This window comes from Paramisgurnus dabryanus, chromosome 21, assembly GCF_030506205.2.
Source record: "Paramisgurnus dabryanus chromosome 21, PD_genome_1.1, whole genome shotgun sequence".
Taxonomy (NCBI): domain Eukaryota; kingdom Metazoa; phylum Chordata; class Actinopteri; order Cypriniformes; family Cobitidae; genus Paramisgurnus; species Paramisgurnus dabryanus.
In genome coordinates, this window is record NC_133357.1 from 3,007,417 (window position 1) to 3,030,955 (window position 23,539).

Consider the following 23,539-nt stretch of genomic DNA (forward strand, 5'->3'; position numbering starts at 1 on the left):
TTTATTTAGTAAATCTATTTTATTCCCCACTTGAACGGCAGCTCTTCATTCATAAAAATAAGGTCTCTATAAAGGTTTATTTGCCATCATGCCACAGAAGAACCTTTCAATCATAGGTTCTTTTTATAACCTGTATTACCTTTTTTTCCGCTACAAAAACCTTTTGTGGAAGTTAACAATTCTTTATTGAACCATACAGTCCAACAAAAAACATTTTTAGGAATCTTTTTTTAAGAGTGTTTCCGTACATTGATCCCTGAGAAACGTATGTGATTGTGCACCGGTGGTCGAAGTTTTATTAACTACACAGGGTTAGCTGTATGCAGACTAGTCAATTATGGAAATCTATGTCTGGTTTTGACCATCCAACCCAGAGACACATAAAAACATGTCATGGTATTTAATTAGAGGCTGCTGTAATGAGTTCCATCCCTGGGTCCCTATTTGCATACTGTCCTCCTAAATAGTATTTGAAATTATATTTATTACATCCCAGAATGTTGAAATGAGTCTCCCAAATTTTGTGAAGTATAAAACTATAAAACAGAAATCCTACAGCATAGAAATATGCTTACTACTTTAGTTTGCCTCTATATTTTTTGCAAAATCTTTGCCAAAGCATGTTGACTTTAATTAAATTTTACACATACTGTACATTTTTGTAGCTCCAGATATACTGCTTTCCTGAAACGCTCTGATTTCGTTCAAATCTCTTTGATCTGAAAAGCACTGTGTCCCTGATTGGCCAGCTAATCTGTACGTTGTGATTGGCCTGAATACCTCTGACGTCAGCCGGAAATGTGACGCTCTTTACCATGTTTGAAAGACTTGCTCACAATGCAATGTTATTAGGAATTAAATTACAGGCTGCGAGTCAAAGGGGGAGGAATTATGATAATGTCGGTCTTATATCACCAATCCGTAAACTGTCAATCCGTGTGTTTGTTGTAGTCCAAGAAAAGAGATTTATGTTAGAAACGATAATTGGCGTCATCGTTTGCTTTGGCGTTTGTACCTTTTGCATATCGTTGACATGTACTAATACACACTTACACACCAAAAGAATGTTAAATCATGAATCGGACAATAGTTGCTCTTTAACACAGATTTATGTATAGGAACTGTTATGTATAGATGCATAACAGATACATAAATGTTTAATTAGTAAAGCCTCATTGTACAATGCAAATTTTATAATCATTAGCTCATCCTAATATCTTTCCAGTCCAATAGTACTTTATTACTTTAAAGGGGACATTTTATAAGCCTTTTCTAAGATGTCAAATAAATCTTTGGTGTTCCAAGAGTACGCATGTGAAATTTTAGCTCAAAATACCCCACAGATAATTTATAATAACATTTTAAAATTGCCTTTTTGTAGGTGTGAGGAAAAAATGTGCCATTTTTGGGTGTATCCTTTTAAATGCAAATGAGCTGATCTCTGCACTAAATGGCAGTGCCATGGTTGGATAGTGGATACCATCACAAGGGGTGGCAAATTTCAATGACCTATTTTTTCACATGCTTACAGAGAATAGTTTACCAGAGTTGTTCTTTCACATTTTCTAGGTAGAAAGAAGCTGCCCAACTAAAGCATGGAAAAAGTAAGATTTTCATGATATGTCCCCTTTAATGAAACACAAAGGGGGTAGTAAGCTGTCAAGTCTATGAATGTGGGTTGTGTATGAAAACTGAAATAAAATTACCTATACTCCTGGTAATAAGTTACAACGATACAGTCTTGCAAATCTTTATAAGTATCTTTATAACGAGCGATACCCAAATCAGAATATATTGTTTATGTAAGTGGTAGTAATGGCAAATCACTGTGGGAAACTCCGGTGGGAAAATCTTGTATATTTAAGTGTGTTGCAAAAAAGTGTGGAAGTACTGGGGCATTCAGGATAGGATAGGATAGGTAATGCAATATTTCTTAATGCACATACCTTTGAATGCCCATGTATGGGTACGAGTCACATGAAGTATACTTTGCAAGGCTGTGCATTTGTCTGTGTGGGTACCCTCGTGTATGTAGATAAAACGGTGTGTACTTGGGCCTTTACTCTTCCTATTACCTAGACCATGGGTCTTCAACAGGGGGTCCTGGGACCTTTGGGGGTCCATGGTGGTATTACTGGGGGTCCTCCTGCAAATACTTTTTTGAATGCAAAATTATTCTTTTTTTTTGCCATGCTCTCCTGTGAAAGAGATTTTTAATATAGAAAGAGATTTTCCTGTTAAATAAAGGTCAAATAAAATTTTTTTTTTTTTAATAATTAAGTTAATGCATTAATAGGTTAATAATACAATTAATAAATAGCATAGCGTTCTCATGATAAAATCTATTCAGTCAAAAATTTACATGTTATGTAGTACACCAAATAATATTTTTTATGTCTTAAGTAACCATTATAACAAAGTTTATGTTATAAATAATATAAACACAGTCTTAATTTGATACTGGTGGTCCCTGGTCCTCCTTTCTATCCATTAAGGGGTCCATGGCCTGAAAAAGGTTGAAGACCTCTGACCTAGACGACAGTAAGGGGTTAACAATCAGTTAAATACCTAATAAATACCTAATTTTTTTCTTATACATAATTATGCATATTTATATATACATAATTATTATACACAGTTCACACACATATGTAAACAAAAACTTTCATTCTGCTATAGATTAATCGTGTTTAATTGATATGCATCCCTAATTTCAACACGTTTCGGGTACCGACGAATACTGAGTAAAGAAAGGCTGAAATGCAAGTAGAGTTGCATTTTGATGTGTAATTTTTAATGATCACTATCTTTGCTAAAACGGTCCCTTCTGTTACACATTAGTATGCCCCAGAAATGTGAATACTTTCCCATAACAAAAACAGTGCAAACTTTTAGGTCATAGTGTACAGGCAAACTGGGACGCAGAACATGTTTCTCTAGAGAGACTGGTCTTTAAAGGGGACATATTATGAGATTGTTTTTAAGATAACTAAGTCTTAATCTAGGTCTGAGCAAAAGTGTGCTGTTTTGGGTGTGTCATTTAAAATGCAAATGAGCAGCTGAAGTGCAAACACTGATCACAATGATGGTGGTTTGTTGTAATTGAAGCTCAAATGTGCTGTCAAGTCCTTCTTTTCTATCTCTTTCTCTCTGAACTAAATGGCAGTGCTGTGGTTGGATATTGCAGATAAAGGGGGCTGTATTACCTTATTCTGACATCACAACAGGAGCCAAATTACAATGACCTATTTTTTCACATGCTTGCAGAGAATGGTTTACCAAAACTAAGTTACTGGGTCGATCATTTTCACATTTTCTAGGTTGATAGAAGCACTGGGGACACAATTATAGCAGTTAAACATGGAAAAAGTCAGATTTTCATAATATGTCCCCTTTAAGTGGAAGGGGGAGCGGTGACATCAGTGACATTAACTGAAACCAGATGCAGGGTAATTAAGAGACAAGCAATGCTGTAATGGAAACAGAGTTAGTGCTTCGACGCAGGTGTCAAAGATGTAGGGATGATACACAGGGAAGACTGAGGGTAAAGAGGTACTGTATACAGAGAAGATATCACACACCATGTTCCCTCCGATGGGCCTGGCTCAAGAGAAACATTTTTTCCCTATTCGGTCATGACTGGAGACCAGAAGCTTAGCTTGAGTACTTAAGCAGTGTGCCTTGGGTTTGAGGCCTTTACCACTGGAGGCACGAACCAAGCTAATTTGTTCAAAAGCTTATGGTGTCTGTTTCGCATGTCTCTTACTAATAAAATAACATTTACACATAGCACGCAAATAACAGTTGTTGCTTGGTAAACCATGACTGGGGACTAAAAAGGAGTGGGACAGACATGGCTGTGGGTTGTGATTGTGTAAGGGACTGCAAAAGGGTGCTGGAAAGGACAATGTGTAGAATGAGTAACACCAACAGACTGATATTGCTTTGTGGTGAACGCTGTTGTTGGTTGTAGCCAATATTCCTTTCTGATGCAGTAAAATATTATCTTGAAATGCTTGGTTTGGCTGATATCCATAAATTAGTGTTTACACTAAAAATGCACGGGTATTTTCAATTCAGAGTTGGGTCAAAAAGGGACAAACCCAGCTGTTGGGTTAAATTAACCCAGAAAATTTTTATATTTGACCTACCAATGGGTTTTAAAACAACCCAGCAGTTTGAGTTAAAAAAAAACTAGCAGATTAAATAACGGCACATTGGGCTGTATTTTTTACTAAACACTGGGTCGAAAATAACCCAGCATTTTTTGTGTGTTTAGTGTTCGGTCAAAAAGGGACCAACTTAATCTGTTGGGATATAATTTAACCTATGCTAGGACCAAAATGCTTGGTTGTTTCAACTCACTGTTGGGTGAAGCATAATTTTTTGTTTTTTGTTAATTTAACCCAACATCTGGGTTTGCTCCTTTTGACTCGACTCTGGGCCAGCGTTGGGTGGTTTGGCAGCAGATCTGTAGTTAACATTGTATACTTTATGTAGTACACCATTTTCATAGCTATGTTTGCTCAATGGAGTTTTTGATACGGTTAGCTATGACTTTGGGGTTGTGCACACCAAAACTTTTAAACGCGGCTGAAAACGCCTGGACAACGCCGAATGCCAGCTGTTTTTCAGCTGAGTGCCAGCTTTCTTCAGCTAAGCGCTTTGGTAGCTGTGATACGTCAGCTGTGAGACGGTTGGTTGCTGTGATACTTGTCTCGCCCCTCCTCCACTGTGATTGGACGGCCGCGTGAGAACTGACATTGACGAGCGGAGCTTTTCATCCAAAGTTGAAAATTTTTCAACTCTAGGTGCTCAGCGCTTTGCACGGAAAAACCCCGTGCACCGGTTTTCAGGGCGGAAGAAAACGGCTAGCTGCTGGCTTATTTGAAAAATGCTGAGCTTCGATTGGAAACAATTGAAAACATGTGCCGGCCGCGGGCGTAAAAGTTTTGGTGTACACAACCCCTAAGGTTATCTACTTGTTGTTTATTTTGCTTGTTGCCAAAAATAAACTCTCAAAGGACTCTGTTGTTATTGATTCTTTACCGGAAGTTACGTTTGTTCCATGAAAGCCGTTTGTTTATGTTGTTGTTGTAACTGTACTCTTGCTGAAACTGGACTATTGCATGTCCTGTCATGATTTTTATTTATATAGAAAGCAAAGGGTGCAAATCGGAATTTTATGTGATCATTTGATGTTCATCTTTATCTTACAGCCAAATGTTAAATCTTACATGACATGTAAATGCCTCCTGTAGTTCTTTTATCATGCAAATCAATGGTATTCTATGGTCAGTAAGCATCAACTTTACATTTGCACATTTGGCAGATGTTTTCATCAAAATTGACTTGGGTAGCGTGCACACCAAAGCTTTTACGCCGGCAGCCGGTGTATATTTTCAATTGTTTCAAATAGAAGCGTGGCGCTATACCCAAAAAGCCAGCAGCTGGCGTTTTCTTCCAAGCTGAAAACGGGTGCGTCAAGTTTTACGCGCTGAGGGCAGAGAGTTGAAAAATCTTCAACTTTGGGAGAAAAGCCCAGCTCGTCATTGTCAGTTCTCACACGGCCGTCCAATCACAGTGGATGAGGGGTGGGATAAACATCACAACAACCAACCGGTGCATTGTTCAATGACTGATAAACAAAGCAGAAGTATCACAGTAACCAAAGCGCTGAAAAAGGCTGGCAGTCGGCTGAAAAAAGGCTGGCAGTCGGCGTATGCCTGGCATTTTCAGCCGTGTTTAAAAGCTTTGGTGTGCACACCCCTTTACAGTGCATTTAAGGTATTCAAAGTTTTACTATGTGTTCCCTGGAAAAAGCAAACCCATAACCATAAATAATTATTATATAGGCTGGGGAGTAACACAAGCTTGTTTTCAACTGGTATGAATTTCTTTGTTCTGCTGAACACAAAGAAACAAATTTTGAGCAATGTTTGTAGCCAAACTTTTTTTGAGCACCATTTTTATTTTTATTTTCTACTTTAAAAGTAAATGGTGCTGCTGTTTCCTGCTTAAGAACAAATTTCTTCTTTTGTGTTCAGTTTGGAAGGGTGAGAAATAATCACACAATTTTCATTTTTGGGTGAACTAACCCTTTAATAGGCATATACAGTCGGGTTATTCTAATATTTTTATTGAAAAGTACTGTTATATTTGGTAAACATGGGATCACTTGGTTAGTTGGGAATAGTGGGATAAGTGGGACAATTGGTATGTTGTCACACTGTTCATAACTCCATGTTAAACACTAGAGGCTCTGTCTCAAAAATCAAATAGCCACTTTGTGTGATGACTTCTTCCATAGTCAATTTTGTGTTCACATGTGGTCAAAATCACTCTAATCTGACATTATTACAATATTTTCATTTTTCGTCTTAAAAAGTAAAAACAAATGCACTTTAAATTTTATGCAATTTGAACTGTGTTAGGCATGAATGAAAAAAATATTATTTTGCACATAATAGAAGAGACAATAACTTGTCTTTTGTTACTTTAGCTGACGTGCTATGTTGAGCAAACCCTGAGATTTAGCCAACATTAGCATACATGACAATGTGGGGCAAGTTGTCTCAGTGAGTTTGAGGCACGTCGTCACATGCTTTTAACACTGGAAATAGTTAACACCAGGTTATTCTAAACCTCGGTTAACGGAGTCCTGGGGTATCTGTTTCACTTTTCAGACTGTTCATACTTAACCAGGGGTTAAGAGATAACCCTGAGAATTCATAATTTGACGTGTCACACTGTGCATTCCTAAACGGTGAGGTGTCTGAAACCTTGCTCATACACCTGTCTGTAATTATCAAGCAATCCTGAACACCTTGATTAGCTGCTTCAGCTGTGTTTAATTGGCGTCATAACATTCAAATCCTGCTTTGTTTTACGCTGCTTGCGTTTGGCACCGCAATGAGAGGTTAACCCCACAAAAGCAGGGCTAGAAGGGTTTCATAACCCTGAGTTTATTCTAGGGATATCGCCGCAGGGTTTAGAACGAAGATAACCCAGGGTTAAGCGCAGTGGGAAAAGAGAGTTAAAGGTGAACAGGGTTTCCCGCAGAAAATTTGTTCGTTAAGGTGGTAGGGTTGTGCAGGTTGGCGGGCCGGGGGCGTGGCAATCAAAGGGGCGGGGCATACGCATCATGATGAAAATAATTTTATTTAAAACACTCAAATAAAACTCAATTTTGAAGAAACTATGACAGAAAATTAACAAATACTAAATTATTAATGAATTTATAATGTTAAAATAAATGTTTTATCAACAGGCTAGTTATCCTCCAGACATTAACGGACCATGTCTTTCATTTCGACCATGTGGCGGGTGCCTGCTCGCAGTGTGAACGCGTCCACGCTATTCTCCGAGATGCACTTGACGGCCTTTTGCGCAGCGAATTTTTTATTTTTTTTTGACGACCTTGTTAAGGTGGTGGGTATCCCAGCTTAGGTGGGCCGCCCGAACTGAAAAGTGCTGCGGGAAACCCTGGTGTAGTCCACTTTAAAGATGGGGCCCATTGACCTACCATAGTATTTTTTTCCTACCATGAAAAGTCAATGGACCACATCTTTAAAGTGGACTACTCCTTTAATAGTTCCAGTTCTGGTTTGAAGTTAAAAATTAAAATCATTAATCACAATTAAGTAGTGTTCTTCTTAGATAATCTTGTGTGACAACTTACTCGCCGATGGGGCAAATTGTCACAAGTGAACATTCTCTATTCAACAGTCTACAACTCCGTAATGAGATAAGATATGAAAATGTAATGAATACAACATATGTGCCCAAGACTTCCTTCTTTCATTTGGTATAAGGTATAACCATTGTGATGTATGGTGCTCAGTAAATGTTAGACAGTGTGAAAAGTGACAACTTACCCCGCTCTCCCCTGCACACTCTAAAATGGCTGGGTTATTTTTGACCCATAATAGGTAAATATTGACCAAAAAATTACCCAAAGCTAGATTGATTTACCTCAACTGTTGGCTCTATGGTTGCAAAACAACAACCCCAACATTGGGTAATTTTTAACCCATCATGGGGTAATTTTTAACTCAACATTTAATATTTACCAACTATTGGTGAAAAATAACCCAGCCATTTTTAGAGTGCCACATTTTTTGCCACCAGCTTTAAAAGTTTCTGACAATCAATAAAATGCATTGTTTTTTATTTTCCACAAGGTATTTGTTTGAGAGGTCAGTTAAGTCAGTAGCCAGACCATTAAACAAGTACAGCTCCGAAGTTAACTTCAGTCCAGGTGCGTAACCATGGCAACGCTTGATAAAAATACTTGTGCAAATAATACAAAATAGCAAGTTTTATGTACAAGGTTTTCTTGTAATGTAACAGGTCTGCATTTTTCTTGCTTAGATATCTATTGGTGCAATATATCTATTGGTGTACATGTACAGTAAATCTACCATGTGAGCTGTTTAGACCTCATGCCTTCTCGCAGTCAATTTATTAAGATTTCAAAATCTTCTGTTCGTTCTGTAGGCTTTCCCAAAGGTGTAACTGGTTTGTAGAGCATTAAACTTTACAGTCATTTTGTTTCTATGACAGTTTCATCCATTTGTAATTCATAAATCATTTGTCCAAGTAATATTCAAGTTATTGTTGCAATTCCATTCTTTCTTTGTGGCCTTTATCTAAATCGACTTGCAGCATCCAACGCTGTAAAAATTGTTGCTGCCTTACAAATAAAGTCTCCCTGTGGTTTTTGTTGTTTATATGTCTATGTGGTGTTTTTAATATGCTTTAAGACAAATCATGTCCAAACTCACCATTCAACACCATTGCTGAGTATTTTCTCCATAAATCTGGAGTTTCTCATTCCCACTGTTTAAAATTGCCTTGGTTTCCTACGCCACACACATGTAACCAATCACATCATCGCAAAATAGTGGAGGCAGGGACTAATTTGCATATTCATAAATCTACATTCACTAAAAGAGGCAAGGTTATCGAGTTACATTCAAGCTGTTTTAAAGCATGAAGAAATTTTCTTATGACAAATAAGAAAATAAGTCTAGTTTTTAGACAACAAAAATATATAATTGAAGTGAATTGTGCTTAAAATAAGCAAAAATATCTGCCAATGCGGTGAGAAGTTTTGCTTGAATTAAGTGTTTAAGAAAAAATAAATCTTATTTTTAGATTTTTTTGTAGTCTTCCCTACACTGCTGCTGATTAAAAACTATTCAATGTAGGTGCAGCTGAGCACCAGTGAAAAATCTATTTTCCAGCCTTTTTTGTTATTCTTTTTTCAACCTTTTTATTCAATATTTTTTTTCAATAAAATGACAAATAAATGGTAACAAAATAGCTTTGAATTTCTATGTTAATCAGTGCAATGTTTTCTTTAAACAAACTATTACAGAGATCTTGCTTTATTGAAACATAATTTGATGATGTGTGGAGAACTGGACCTAAAAATAATTTTTAACTGTAGGCTATCAGCACATCTGCACCCATTGCATCAGATGTTGAGTTGTTGCTCACTGGTTGTGTGTTGCACATGTGTCTGATGTGTCTTTATTATCGAAGACATCTAGCTTGTACCTCAAATGTGCTAAATGTGACATGTTATTGTATTAAAGTATGTTACTGTGTTGTTAGGCACATTTTGGGGTTTACACTTTTAAAGGGATAATTCACCTTAAAATTAGTATTCATTAACTCACGTGGTTCTAAACCTGCATGAATTTCTTTTTTCTGATGAAGATATATTGAGAAATGATGGTAAACACACAGCAGAGTGGCCATTGACTTCCATAGTAGGAAAAAATATGTTGGAAGTATTGTGATAAATGATGAAGAAAATATTTTGATAAATGATGGAAAGCACACAGTTGACGGTACCCATTAAATTCCATCATATTTTTTATTCCTACTATGGAAGTCAATGGTCACTATCTGCTGTGTGCTTACCATCATTTCTCAAAATATTTCAAGGTGAATTGTCCCTTTAACTGCTAATATTAAGAGAGCGGTGTTTCTTACCGAATCAGCACATTTTAAATTAACATTTATTTTTTCAAAATAAATAAAAATAGAAACATTTGTTTTAAGTAGTAATTTTGTACAATATTAACTATATTTTGACCATGGTGGAGATTTTATTTCATATTTCAACAAAATCTTAATTGATTCCATAATGGAAAGTAAAGCCTTTCATAATAATTCTATAATTCTAACAATTGACGCATGCATATAACATATTTTAACTTCTTAATGCTTCAGTATGGCTAATAGTGATTCACATTTTCTTTGTATCTAAAGTTTTTTTTCCAAAAATATTGCTCTGTTTGTGCATGCAGCCAGGGCAGCTGGACATAGCAACAGAGTCTCAACCAATGAAATGTATTTGGGGTGGGTAGTTGCAGAGGTTGTCTGATCAATGACAGACGGGGTGAGTGTTCAGGAAACTGTTTAAAATTCCATTCGTGTTTCATTTAGTCTGTTATTGGCACAGAAATGGCACTTTTACTCTTTTAGCAAGCTATGCAAATCACTATTAGCTTATAGGTAAAATGCTATTTAAAGTACTGTATTCACAGGAAAGTTGTGTTCCCAACCATCTTTAAAGAGACACTAAACCTGAGATTTTGACGTAGCTGTATCCTTACCACAACCGAATCATTGTCTTGCACAATCTGGTGCAAGCTGTCATTGTCCCAACACATGCATGTTCTGTCTAGCAATCTGGATCTAGAAGACATGTGAATAAATCCTTTAAGACGACACTACCTGTTTGTCTCTGACATTTTAAATATCTGGAAAAGATCTCAGTTGATGGACAAGTGCTCTTAAGCCTCTTGATAGTTTACAAATTTACAGTTTTATGTATACTTCCTTTAATTAAGCATTCCAAAAGGATTAAGTACTAATGTGTGACATTCTTCTTTAGTGATTCGAGAACCCAGTCAGTGTGGGACACTAGATTTGAAGCAATGCATTGCATGTAGTAAATCTTTCTTATTGTTATAAAACTGCATTCTTTCACTTCCACATACTAGCAATCACACTTTCATAACATGGGAAGTGTCACAGCAATACTCAAGAACAAGATTATCATTATTATTATTAATGATGCCTCCTAATAATTCTGACTCTTTTTGAATAATTTTGGTTTTGAAAAGTGTACATGTAGTTTTCATAACATTTTTAATAAGTAAATAGTATAATTTACACTGCACGTAGGTTTTTGACCTTGATAGGTATTGTCCATCGAGTGGCTATAGTGAGATACATCTACACAACTTTTTTAATGAATATTTTATCTTTATTTTCCAGTGTGCTACACTTTTCAGACATTCCCAATTCATCGCATCTGAGCTCAAGTCGATCGTTCATTGAAGACTATATTTTTGCATTGAACAGTCAAGTTAATTCCTTTCAGGCACTAATATCTTGCTCATGCAGATTATTTTACAACAGGGGAATGAGTTAATTATTTTTTAAGACAGTATCAATTAAATACATCGAGTGCGCTGTCTGTTGACAAATCACAACTCTTCACATTTCTTGGACTCTTAATAAAATCCCACGAAGGATGAAATTTGGCAAAATGTGGTTTTTCAATGCCTCAAACCGTTCTGGATATAATAAAAAGGTCTAATTTCAAATTACATTTGGTTTGTATGTGGGGTTGACTAAGAAAACAACTTTAATCCAAACAAGAAAAGGTATTTTAATAAACCAATTAAATCAATAAAAACAATCGGATGACTGGAGGCACTTACATTTTAGCATTGTTAAAATTTTTATTTGCAAATCTCAGTGCAGTGGATTTATCTTATGACACCCTCCACGTATTTATGCATCGCACTAACTACTGAAAATGTTTGAAACAAATTCTCATTTGATATTGCAAATTCCCGATTTTATGGAATTGTCAAAATAGATTTTGAAAAAACGCTTTTTGAATAAGGCGTTCTTGCGCACTTATTAATGTACGAAACTTTATCTTAAAATGTTTTACTGTTTTCAGCGAATAATATTAAATATCTTATTTAGATGCCTTTTACAGTAGTTAATGTTTGCACCTTTGTGCTATATACGCGTATACGTACATCATACTTCTATTTATACATTGCCACATAAATTGTTTTATTTCAATAGGTTGCGTTTTAAGAAGATCCGCCGAATTCGTCAAAAAGCTTTTAAGTTCGTAGCTTCCAAGATTATCCATAAAGGATAATAAAGTTCTTAACTGTAACTTTCTACAAAATATTGTTCTAGCCTCTTTATGCTGAAATTAAAATCTTAAGCACGAAAACAAAACAAAAGAAATACACTTTATTGAGAGATGTTTTAGAAGTCTGTAATATTTTGAAATATGCAATAGACAACGTGAAGATTTTAAAAGCTTCATATTTGGAATTTTTAAATGTTGTGAACTAGATTATGATCTCTTGATTTTTTAGTTTTAGCTATATTATGTCTGTGTAGTTGCAATTGTTAGTTAATTATAATAATAGGTAATAATATATATATATTTATGACGCGCACACAAACATCTTCCAAAGTAGCTTTTTGGATGTTGATGCCCGTGGACTTTAGTGAAAGAAATAAGTGAAAGAAATTTAAAGAAAAAAGTGGTCGTACATTAAAATGGATGCTTCAACCATTTTTTAGGTCATTAAATTTGCGTAAACTGTTTTATTTCTTTACATAGGTTAAACATTTTTGGTTTTAAAGTTTGATCAATCATCTGAACTGTTTAAATTAAAGGTTTTAAACTTAAACGCAAATGTTGGTCTTTTACTGTGATTTATGTAAGGGGTGAGGGGTCTTTGTCCTTGCGCCTTCTCCCTGTCTGTCTGCTGAGAGACTTTGAACTTGAACTTTACTTATTGTCCCTGTCCAGCCGAATATGTGGTTATCGATTTCATATATGTAGACGAGCGCTAATTGACAACTGCTGTCTTTTATTATAAAACACAACAAGGTGCATGTTGTAGGATTCGGGCGTTCCTTGCAACCATTCTCTGGTGATGGATATTGTTGTATTGTGTTGTCGTCTAGTTTTAGTGTTTGTTGCGATTTTAACTTTTCATTTGTTGTCAAACGTTTTTATGTTACATCATCTATACATGGGCTGCATGTCCATATGCATCGCCATGTGCCGTGTATGCTAGTGGATATGATATATGCTATTAGCTAGCAAATTTTAAACTGGGACAAAACAACTCGTTTTGGTAACTTGTTTTTGGATTTGCTGTTTTAAACAAAATAGTGGATATACAACGTTTAATATAAATCAGGTACTGACTTGGTGGTAATAATATTGTGATTGAAGTCTGCAAGGAAAACTAGTGTTCTGCAATACTTGTGCACCTTGCCAGTTACCACAGACCGTTTTGTTAAAGGGATGCTTAAACCAGGTTTCATTTACCAAAATAATTCGATTAGAAACACATTTTATTGCAATACCAGACGTGATATTATTTGAATATACTAACATGAAGGATTATATCTCGTTCACAACTGACCACATTTACTTTGTATTGATATATTTGCTGGATCTTTGCGACACATGGGACAAATGGTTCGGTTATGTTATGAAATTAGCCTATTCGTGTCTGAATTTCAAGATTTGTAATGCAATTTACAGCTTCATATAAAATGCATTTGAAAACATTGTGTTCCATTGCATGTTTAGGCTAGGTTTTGTTTTCAGCAATTTCATACTGGTTTAAGTAAATAAGTTGAGACTTAATTACAGGCCCTGGATATCTAAATACCATCGAATAACTGCCATATATGATACAATGGCAAGTTTGGGAGTTTTGTGTGCAACAGTGATTGATATTATATACGATTGATAGTTTCTTGAGACGATGTGAGTGAACCTAATTGATCAAATGTTTTTTTTTGTTCTTAGCTTGCTTCAAAAGCCTACTATTGCACCGTTCAGATGTTTGTCCGGAAGTTAACTCAGTTTCGGATTTCTTTTTTACAATTTAAAGCAGGTAATCTAGTGTTATTTTATATGCGTGAACCACAGTGTAATTTTTTCGTAGAAAATGGGTGTCATACACCACACGTACACATTACAGCCTGTCTTGTACAGCAGTCCACATGAGCCGACACATTTTACTTTTTGTTATTTTAGTTTAAAGTTAACACGTGTTGCTTATATAAACCTTATATAAAGTTGTTGTTGATAAACTGTACAATTTATTATGATTCCACATGCGTTTGTTTTTATGTTTTATACGATTAAGAAATTTGTATAAAGTGTTCTCACAAAAATCAATTTATTATCCCTGAATCATTAAATGAAATATTTTTAATTTATATTACCGTCATTCTTTTTTTTTTTTGCTTGCGGATATTTAAGAGTAAAATTCTGCATGTTAATGCTGAAAGTATCAAACACACTTATGGAGTATGATGTTAAAATAAAATAAAATTTAGTATTATTAAAAAGAAAGTGTTATCATAATAAAAATATTCTGATTTTGGTTGATTGTTCTATAAATTCTCGATAAGTAATCTTCCCACGGTGTTTATCTAAAGACAAATAAGACCAATATATTTATTTATTTATTTGAAAACATGTCGAAAACATGTTTCTCCAGAATTTGTTGAATTTTTGTAACGCTTATAAACAGTGTATTTCTCTAAAAGTCATACCTGCTTTAAAAAGGTAAAAAATGATACCTCTAAAAAGGTTAAAAAATAATGTAAACTAAATGTTATAATCTTGGTGTATCGGCATAAAACCATGAGATTACATTTACTGTTTTGCATCACACTGCAGATCAGTATTAGTTTGTGTGATATAAATACAGTATATGAAAAGTGTATTTCTTATCAATTGTATCTGTTTTTTTTTTCAATAGAGCCTAGTGATGCTTGACATCTCAGCTGCATGTGCTTAAGTAAATTGCTGTCAAATGGTTGATATTTTGCCACATTTGTTCTCGATAAAGATGTAGGCCTATTATTCTAAAATCACGCTACAGATTTGAAAAGAAAGATGGGTTTACGGTAAAACAACTGCTCACGGTTTTTGTTAAGAAGTTATACTATACACAAAATGTATACACGTTTATTTTTTTTTTGTTCCACTATATTGTACATGCTTTCTTGGTTCACAAAAATAGAAATGATTAGAAAATATATCAAGAACAGAAAATGTTGCACCCCTTTAGCTCTGCTGTAGCAATTAACTTGTCTCCAGAGGAACTGACCGCCTCCTTTAACTTGAACTTGGACTTCCGACTAGACGTGTATAAGTGGGGGCGACATTTTGTATCTCGTTAGACGCATTGACAAACGGACCTTTAGTTGTTATTAAAATGCAGCTTCTGAGAGGCTTGCATGTTGAAATAAGTAATATCGAAGCCACACAGGGAAGATTTGTCAAAACATGCAAGAGATCCTCTGTGTCACTTCGTTATGAATTGTAATGCTTTTAGTGCTCGTTGTACGACAGGGACTTCAAGCAGGCCATAAATGGACCTGCAAAGCAAAAAGCATGTCTTTCTAATAAGTATTTTTGTGGTATGTTTTTACTTTACACTATTTTCAGTTTTCACATTTTTGAGCCTATAGGCAGTATTATCCAGTTGTAAAAACCTCTAATAAATGAAGCTGCTTTCTGGGCATCATTTTCTTACCATAAGTTATGTTTCAAAGTAATTAACCTGTCATTGTGTTTAAGACAAAGCAATGACGTTAACCACATATTACTATTCTTAGTCAGAGTATGGATTTAAATTCACACCTATTTGTATGCTGCATATGTGTCAGACACAATTTACAGAATGGCACCGAAACTTAATCGACATGCATACTGATATTGTTAAATTAAATAAGATTTTTTTTCTTTTCCTGAATATGAGTGCAATCTAATGGTTTCTGAAAGGACAAACAAGTTCAAAACAGACTTTGAAATGCTAGCTATAAATACACACTTGACTATTCGGTTTGCATAAAATCTACATTCTGCGTAAAGGATATGTGGTATGGTGTACAGTATACCACTGTGACATTGTAGCACCATTTTGATGCACATTCATGAATATGTATGGCAGCAGGGCGCTAGGCAAGATGTAAATTTTTCCCATAATCAATTTCAGTGTCTGACCAAGGCCTGCAGTATACCCCCTCCCTTCTGTGCAGGAATGTGCATGCACAGGCAAAGGTGTGGTGTTGAACTGCCTGAAGTCTCTTACATTTTTGATGCAGTGCTCATTAAGGCGTAGAGCAGGTTGTGGGTGCTTTTTCCAAACTACACATTAGACATGAAACATCGACAACATTGTCTTTAGAAATAATAAAACAAGTGCCAATCCAAATTAGCTATGGCCAAAGAATGTGTGTGTCTGTGTGCATAGATAGATTGATAGAAAATTATGGAATATTGAGCTCTGTGTGTCGAAAAACAAGAGCACAATGTCCCATTTATTAGCACCGAGGCTAGAGAGCTTTAACCAATGCTGCATTTGATTTTAGCCTGTCTGTGACGTTTGTGCGCAGCCCCAGTAATTCAGTTCGAAATTACTGAATGGCAGATTTGCTTGCTTCGCTTTAGACATGCAAAACTGTTTCACTTCAAATTTTGTCGCATCCTTGACATTAGTAAATAATAGTTTATCAATGGAATTAAGAAAATCATGATAAATGCAAACTTTCGTCTTATAGGAACCTGGAACCAATTAATGCTTTTTTCAATTAAATATTTTTCTTATAATAAGAGATACAAGCTATAGATATTAACTGGTTTACCTTTTACAATTTCTGCTTACCATAAATTACCATTGGCCAAGGTGGGGTAAAAGGAGTTATTTTCGGCAATGTCATATGCTTTCCATTCTTCATCTGCATCCTCTTATATGCGCACAAGTCTGACTATATATGTCTCAAAGCAGATTTTTAGGGCCTTTTATGTTTCTGTACCTCCGTCTGTCTATGGTTAGTGGCATAACTTAATCGTTGTTTTCTGTTTTTTTTTTTTTTTGGTTGATGTTCAGCTCCCCCCTCAAAAAGCAACTTGCAACATAGACACTTTTTAACTTATGTAATGTTTAGACGCTCGACAAACACAAGGTCGTTTATAAAATCATATTTACCGTGACGGATGCGATGAGTCAGATGTTAACGTTTCTTCCCCACAGCTTTTGTATGTAAATAAAAAAATGTGTCTAATGTATTTACATTATCGTTCTGCGTCGCATTTCATGTCATTTTTCTACCCTTAATCACTGAAATATAAATGTTTTGGGTATATTATAATATTGTCACTTTGAATTTGTATGGATATGTAATTGTAAAATGTGTATCTGATCGTTCAGGGTCCATACCACCGCAACTAGAAGATGAGGAGAACAAGGAGGTGCATTTTAGTATACACCTGTGATCTCTAAACAAAAATGTAAAATATCAATATCAATGGAAGCATGTAAAGAAACCTGGACTTACCACTAGTGAAGAAAATATTTAACGAAGAGAGGACTTGTATTTCTGTAATGCACGCAAGCTATAAAACAAGACTTGATCTGATCTATTGTATGCATATATTATTAGTGTTCACGCTTAAAAAACATGTTATAACCTATACGTTTATATAACTTTTACCTATTCTTTAAATGGTCTGACTGGCAGATTTCATTTACCGCAAGCACATGTTTCTGTTAACGCCACTAATGGATAAAAACAAGTGTTTTGCCTTTTTTAATTAATTAAGGCAAAGGTACTTGAAGCACCTCTATCGCCTGCGCGCGTGCGCATTAACTTAACATTAGCCCTCGTCTAATTTATATACTAAGAATGCTGTATTTCAACTTAAAGTTGGGTAAATAATGGACAAATCCAACCATTTGTTTTATTTAACGTCCATACTTGACCCATCCATGGGTTGAAACAACCAGGAATTTTTTTTTGACTGTAGCCTACTTGGGTTTAAAGTGTCGATGGAACTTTTTGATCGTTTTTACATTCTTACTGTCAAACAATAATAAGTGTCAATATGACTGTAAATGTTTTGTCACACTGTACATAGGATTTTTGTGAAAAGGTGAACTGTAATCATTCAATGACTACATGTTGATACAAGGATATACAAACAACTCCGAAAAAATGCCCAGTGAAGCAGGGATCTTAAAAAACATGGGGCTATAAGATTACAACGACATTGTTATTATATATTATTCACAAACTTCTTACATTATGGAGTTTATGCATAATGCATGTAAACAGCTACCGACATATGAATAGTAAACATTCCGTTAACAGACTTAAAAATTATATACAGATCTTAAATATTTAATGAATATAGGCTGCAGAGCGGTATTATTCAGCCGGGTAACTCATAAATTAATTTCTTAAATTTATACAGGAAGCAATTTCATTATACACATTTTGAATACTGGAAGTGCAAATAGCAATGAAATAATAAATATGCCTTTAAAGTTTTGATAAACATATTAAATATATTAAATGATATTTTGTAATATAATAAGAAAAGGTATGTTGTGCTGTAGTGTAGCCTATACTGAATTATTTTGTTTTTAGCCTTTAAGGTTTTAACAGTGTAAAGACAACACAGCCAATTCCTGCCACGAAGCGCTCATTTTGCTTGTCAGGTGTTCAAAAACCTTTTTAAATAAGTTAAGGAGAGTTGTGAAAATATTTCTGCCTACCTTCACCTTGCCAGTTTATTTTCTGAAATATATATATAGTGCCTACTTTTTAATCTAGTTTAGCTTCTCATGTAACGGTCCGTGTAGCATTGCTCATTTAATTTTATGTTACAAAATGAAGATAAGTCCAACTGAGTACACTAAAAGCTCCATAATTAACATGCCGAAGAAGACCGCTACACAGAAAACGATAGGAAGAAAGCAGAATCACCGGAAGGGAATTTCTGCATTGTTATTCATGTTTGTCTTCCTACTCGTAACAGTTTTACCAGTTACCGGCGCTTTTAAGAAAAGTAGAAATTACTTTTGGGATCACTGGATTGTTTGCCCGTTTCTTTTCCGCTTGTATCTCAAAGACTTTGAAACTACAGCGAGTTTGCATGCATACTAGTGTGAAGTTCATTCTTGTCTGTCTAGACTCCAATTACGACCCTGTTTGTCTGCATTTTTACCTTGACCTTGGACTTCCATACAGCTGCCATTTGTAAGATCCGTCTTTTCTTCAGCCTCTGAGGACAGTACTGGGTTTTTCTTTGTGAATAAGCGTAATCAATGATTTCATCATTTTATCTAGCCCCCCCAAACGCACGATACTTCCTGGAAGCTTAATTTTATGTCTTACTGTCAGAGACCGACTCATCACACGTTTTGCCCACAATAGAGAAAACATAATAACGTTTAATGGAGTATTCTTTTTTCTTATGAAACAAGCAGGGCCTATGTAACTGTCCTGTAGTAGACTATCCTTAGTAAAACGGATCGTCAGATTAAAACAAACCGGCAACAAGACTGAATAAATCACTGTTATTCATCTTAAATTGTGAGTTTTTGTTTTCTGTTTTTTTTTTTTTTACAAGAAAAGTAACAAGTTATTCATCATTAAATAACTAAATTTCCCACCCGACCTAAAGCGTCGCAAAGTTTGTGGATTAATTAATTTAAAAAAGCAGTTATGTTATTGAATGTACTTTACGCAGATGAATATCTACTTAATATGGATGCATTATATAGTTTATGCATTTTGAAGTTTGTGCATTAATATCGATTTATAATACTGAGCTATAGCGATACATTACGAAACTAAAAGAACACAGTCAGAACACCTTTCCCTCTATTGTATGTGCTTTAAACGATCAGACAATTCAAGCAAAAAGTAGGCAAGTGCACGTCAGTTGTTTACTTCAATTTGTTGCATATTGCATTTTTATTTGTTATCTATGATTTATATTTGTTTCTAAAGTGAGTATGTCAGAAGTAGATAGGCTATTGAAATAACTAAAAGAAATTATTTTCCAAAAGATAAACGCTTGTTACTTCAAATGTGTAAACGTTCAGCCAGATAAATGAAAATCAGTAGCGTTTATTAACATAATTGACATGTATTCATATTTATGTATTACGTATGAGATAGAAAATCTTTACAATAAATAATAAATAAAGTTGAAACTTAAACGACTAGCTTTAAATTGATTGGATATTGACTTTTGTGGCTGAATATGCTATTTGTATACATTTGTGTGTTGGTACAGATGTTGTGCCACATCTGTAATTGTTTATAATATTATAGATAAAATTTCACTAACTGTGCATAAAGCCAAGTGTCCAGCCTTTTGTCGGCCGAAATATTGAGGTTGTTTTCGTCCCTCTTTGCTAGGAGCGTTTCCCTTTAAGAATGGCGTTGGGCTCTCTCGGACACTCTTAGCCAATGCCCGAGCGCTAAAAACCTTAGAAGCCAGGCGTGAAACATGAGCCAGTAGATGTTTAAAGGGATAGTTCTTCCCACCCACAACCCCGGTCTCTTCGGGGTAGTTTGCATATCACGTGTTTGCGCTTTAATGAACTGGACACATGGATTCTATGGTGCGCATGCGCGTGCGTAAAATCTAGTTGGAAATGAGGTATCAGTCCTGGAGTAGGCGACTTTTAAAAAGCATCGGCAGCTCGTGATATGACGACTTCGCTGGTCCTGCATCCACGCTGGGCGGACACCTTGATGTACCTGTATGAAAAAAGCCCGAATGAAAATAATCAGAATAAAAGCCAAATTATGGAGGGATTAAGCGGGAATTGCCCTGCGACTCACTGCAGGGACCTGATCTCACACCCTGCGTTGGGAAGGCATTCCGGCACCATAGCGACTCACCAGGGATCCGTGTACTCGGATATATCTTCCGCTGACACAGGGCGACAGTGCCCCGCTCCACAAACGTCATCTAGCGCCTCTCTGAGTTACGGCTACCCATTTGGAAACCCTTACTACGGCTGCAGATTATCTCACTCGCACAACGTGAACTTACAGCAGAAACCTTGCTCGTACCACCCTGCAGAGAAATATGCCGAGCCGAGCACCACTTTACCCACAGAGGAGCTCTCCAGCAGGGCAAAGGAGTTTGCTTTCTACCCGAGCTTTGCCAGCTCGTACCAGGCAGTTCCAGGATATCTTGACATGTCGGTGGTTCCCAGTATTAGCGCACATCCAGAGCCACGTCACGATGCGTTGATCCCAATGGAGGGATATCAACACTGGGCTCTGTCGAATGGCTGGGATGGGCAGGTGTACTGTTCAAAAGAGCAAACACAGTCTTCTCATCTTTGGAAATCTCCATTCCCAGGTTGGTTTTTACTGTATTTGTGAAACTTTTAAAGTTAGTAAAGAGCATTTAAAGGGGAAATTTAATGCATACGGTGTACATCTCACATACTGTAAATTATGCACAAGTATTCGCCATATTGAAAGTGGTCTCTGTTTTTCTTGGCCAAATAATATCAAATAATTTGATAATTTTAGCGCAAAACTCTATAATAGATTATGACAGGTCTCCATAAACTTGTCAAAAGTTTTATTTCATTGTGTTAAATTTTCATCTGTGATTGTTGACGTCTTATTTATAAACGTTTAATCGGCCTTCCAGAATAAGAGTCTGAGACAAACTTAAATTAAGCAATAATTGTACAGTGATAAGTTCTAGTATATATCGTGTTTACAGCCTCGCATAAAATAGTACAATGTTTGAGTGACGTATCTAAGAGTTTAGTCAAATATTAACTCGGACATTATTGAATCACAGGATGTCTAAAGCTACAGTCACGCAGTGTAGAACATGGCAATTGCAATACTGCCTACCTTTGCTCCTTTATGATAATAACAAAAATCTTATTTATACCCGCTTTTAATGTTAGAATGTGTGTCAATGGTGACCGAGGTGTCCGACAATCAGTCTATTGTGGATACAATGACAGCAGCAGTTGTTTTTTCTACAAGCAGCTGACAATCTGTCAAAATAAAGTATTTAGCTTAACTCCTGTGTAGCAACATATAACACACGCCTATAGTTTGGTCAAATGTGACATCTCGTAAAATAGCCAGCACTACTTCTAATTTACTGGAAAGTGTGCATTATAATATATCAGTTGATTTTCAGATACTGCCGCATTATTGTGATTGTAGTGAATACTTGTCACCACCACACGCCCCTGACCTGATAGGAAACCCTTCCCCCTAAAAGGGGACGCACACCTAGACAGGCACACACGTTTATATTTTCAAATAGCTTAACTAAACTACAAGACCTAAGTCATGGCAATGTGGTGCGTAAAACACGTATTTTAAAGTTAGTGTATGGTCATAAACAGATCTTAATTATTTATTTGAGGGTCTGTTTGGGGCCATAATGCATTAGCATGTTGTAGGCAGAATGGCAGTGGTATTATCTTTCACTACAACTACCAGAACACATTTTACAGTTGCAGTGTCATATTCAGCTTGGCAGATAAATTTAGTATCCTTTGTCTTATTTGTCACGACGAGTTTGTAATATGTGAAAGCAAAAAGTTGATAGGTGTTAGCACATTTGCATATACTAGGTAGGCGATATACATTATTTTTACACAATGGTATATTGCACTGTAACAGAACGGGTGTGTTTTTTGATCAGTGTACATTTTAATGAGTTTTCTATCTTCACAAACACTTTTTGTCTACCTGTCCGCGTGAAGTGTATATATCCATATGTCCTTGTTTGTTAAGAGCCTGTTCCATGCTGTAGAAAAACAACTTTAATGGACGGTATCTTAACACACTCTTGTGCGTTGTCAGCAGCTTTTGGACACAAGACATAGTGTAAAACGTTACTGTATGCTTACATAAGCGCATTTTTTCACTGAGTAAAAACATGTGTAAAAGAATATTTGGTAGCACTATTTTGTGTCTTTGTTACACAAGTTATGTGTACTTTTGTAATAACAGACAAATTATGCATAATTACACTTATGCAACTGACCTTAAACCAAATCATAACTCTAAAGTAGGTTCATGGTGTTAATTAAAATTTCTCGGTACTTAAATGTATTATTGCTCTGTACAAAGTACACCTTAAAATAAAGTGCATAATGCTTTGATTTATTTTAGGTTCCAAAATATGTTTGAGGGTTTTTGACACTGTATTATGTTAATAATTAGAGTATCTAATTGTAATGTGGTAACAAGAGTAAGACTTGATGCAACAGTTAGATGCTTTACTCAAAATTTAAGATGACGCAAAGGCGAATTGAATAGAATTATCTTACTTTTATGCTAGGATCTTAATGTGCAGTGTATTTAATATTTATTAATTTATTTTTCAGATGTCGTTCCATTGCAGCCCGAAGTCAGCAGTTATCGTCGAGGGCGCAAAAAACGTGTACCTTACACCAAGCTCCAACTGAAGGAACTGGAAAAGGAGTATGCAGCAAGCAAATTTATCACCAAAGATAAGAGACGGCGCATCTCTGCTACAACCAACCTTTCAGAACGGCAGGTTACTATTTGGTTCCAGAACCGCAGAGTGAAGGAGAAGAAGTTTGTCAGTAAATCCAAGACAAATAATCATATGCACACTTGA

General features: G+C 35.6%; 1 protein-coding gene across 1 annotated transcript; it reads left to right on the plus strand.

Annotated features, from left to right (window-relative positions):
- The first annotated feature begins 20,607 nt into the window (after positions 1–20,607).
- Positions 20,608–23,539, plus strand: hoxc13a (homeobox C13a). Its single transcript, XM_065286648.1, has 2 exons — positions 20,608–21,271; positions 23,283–23,539. The coding sequence occupies exons 1-2, from the start codon at positions 20,608–20,610 to the stop codon at positions 23,537–23,539; spliced, it is 921 nt and encodes a 306-aa protein (XP_065142720.1).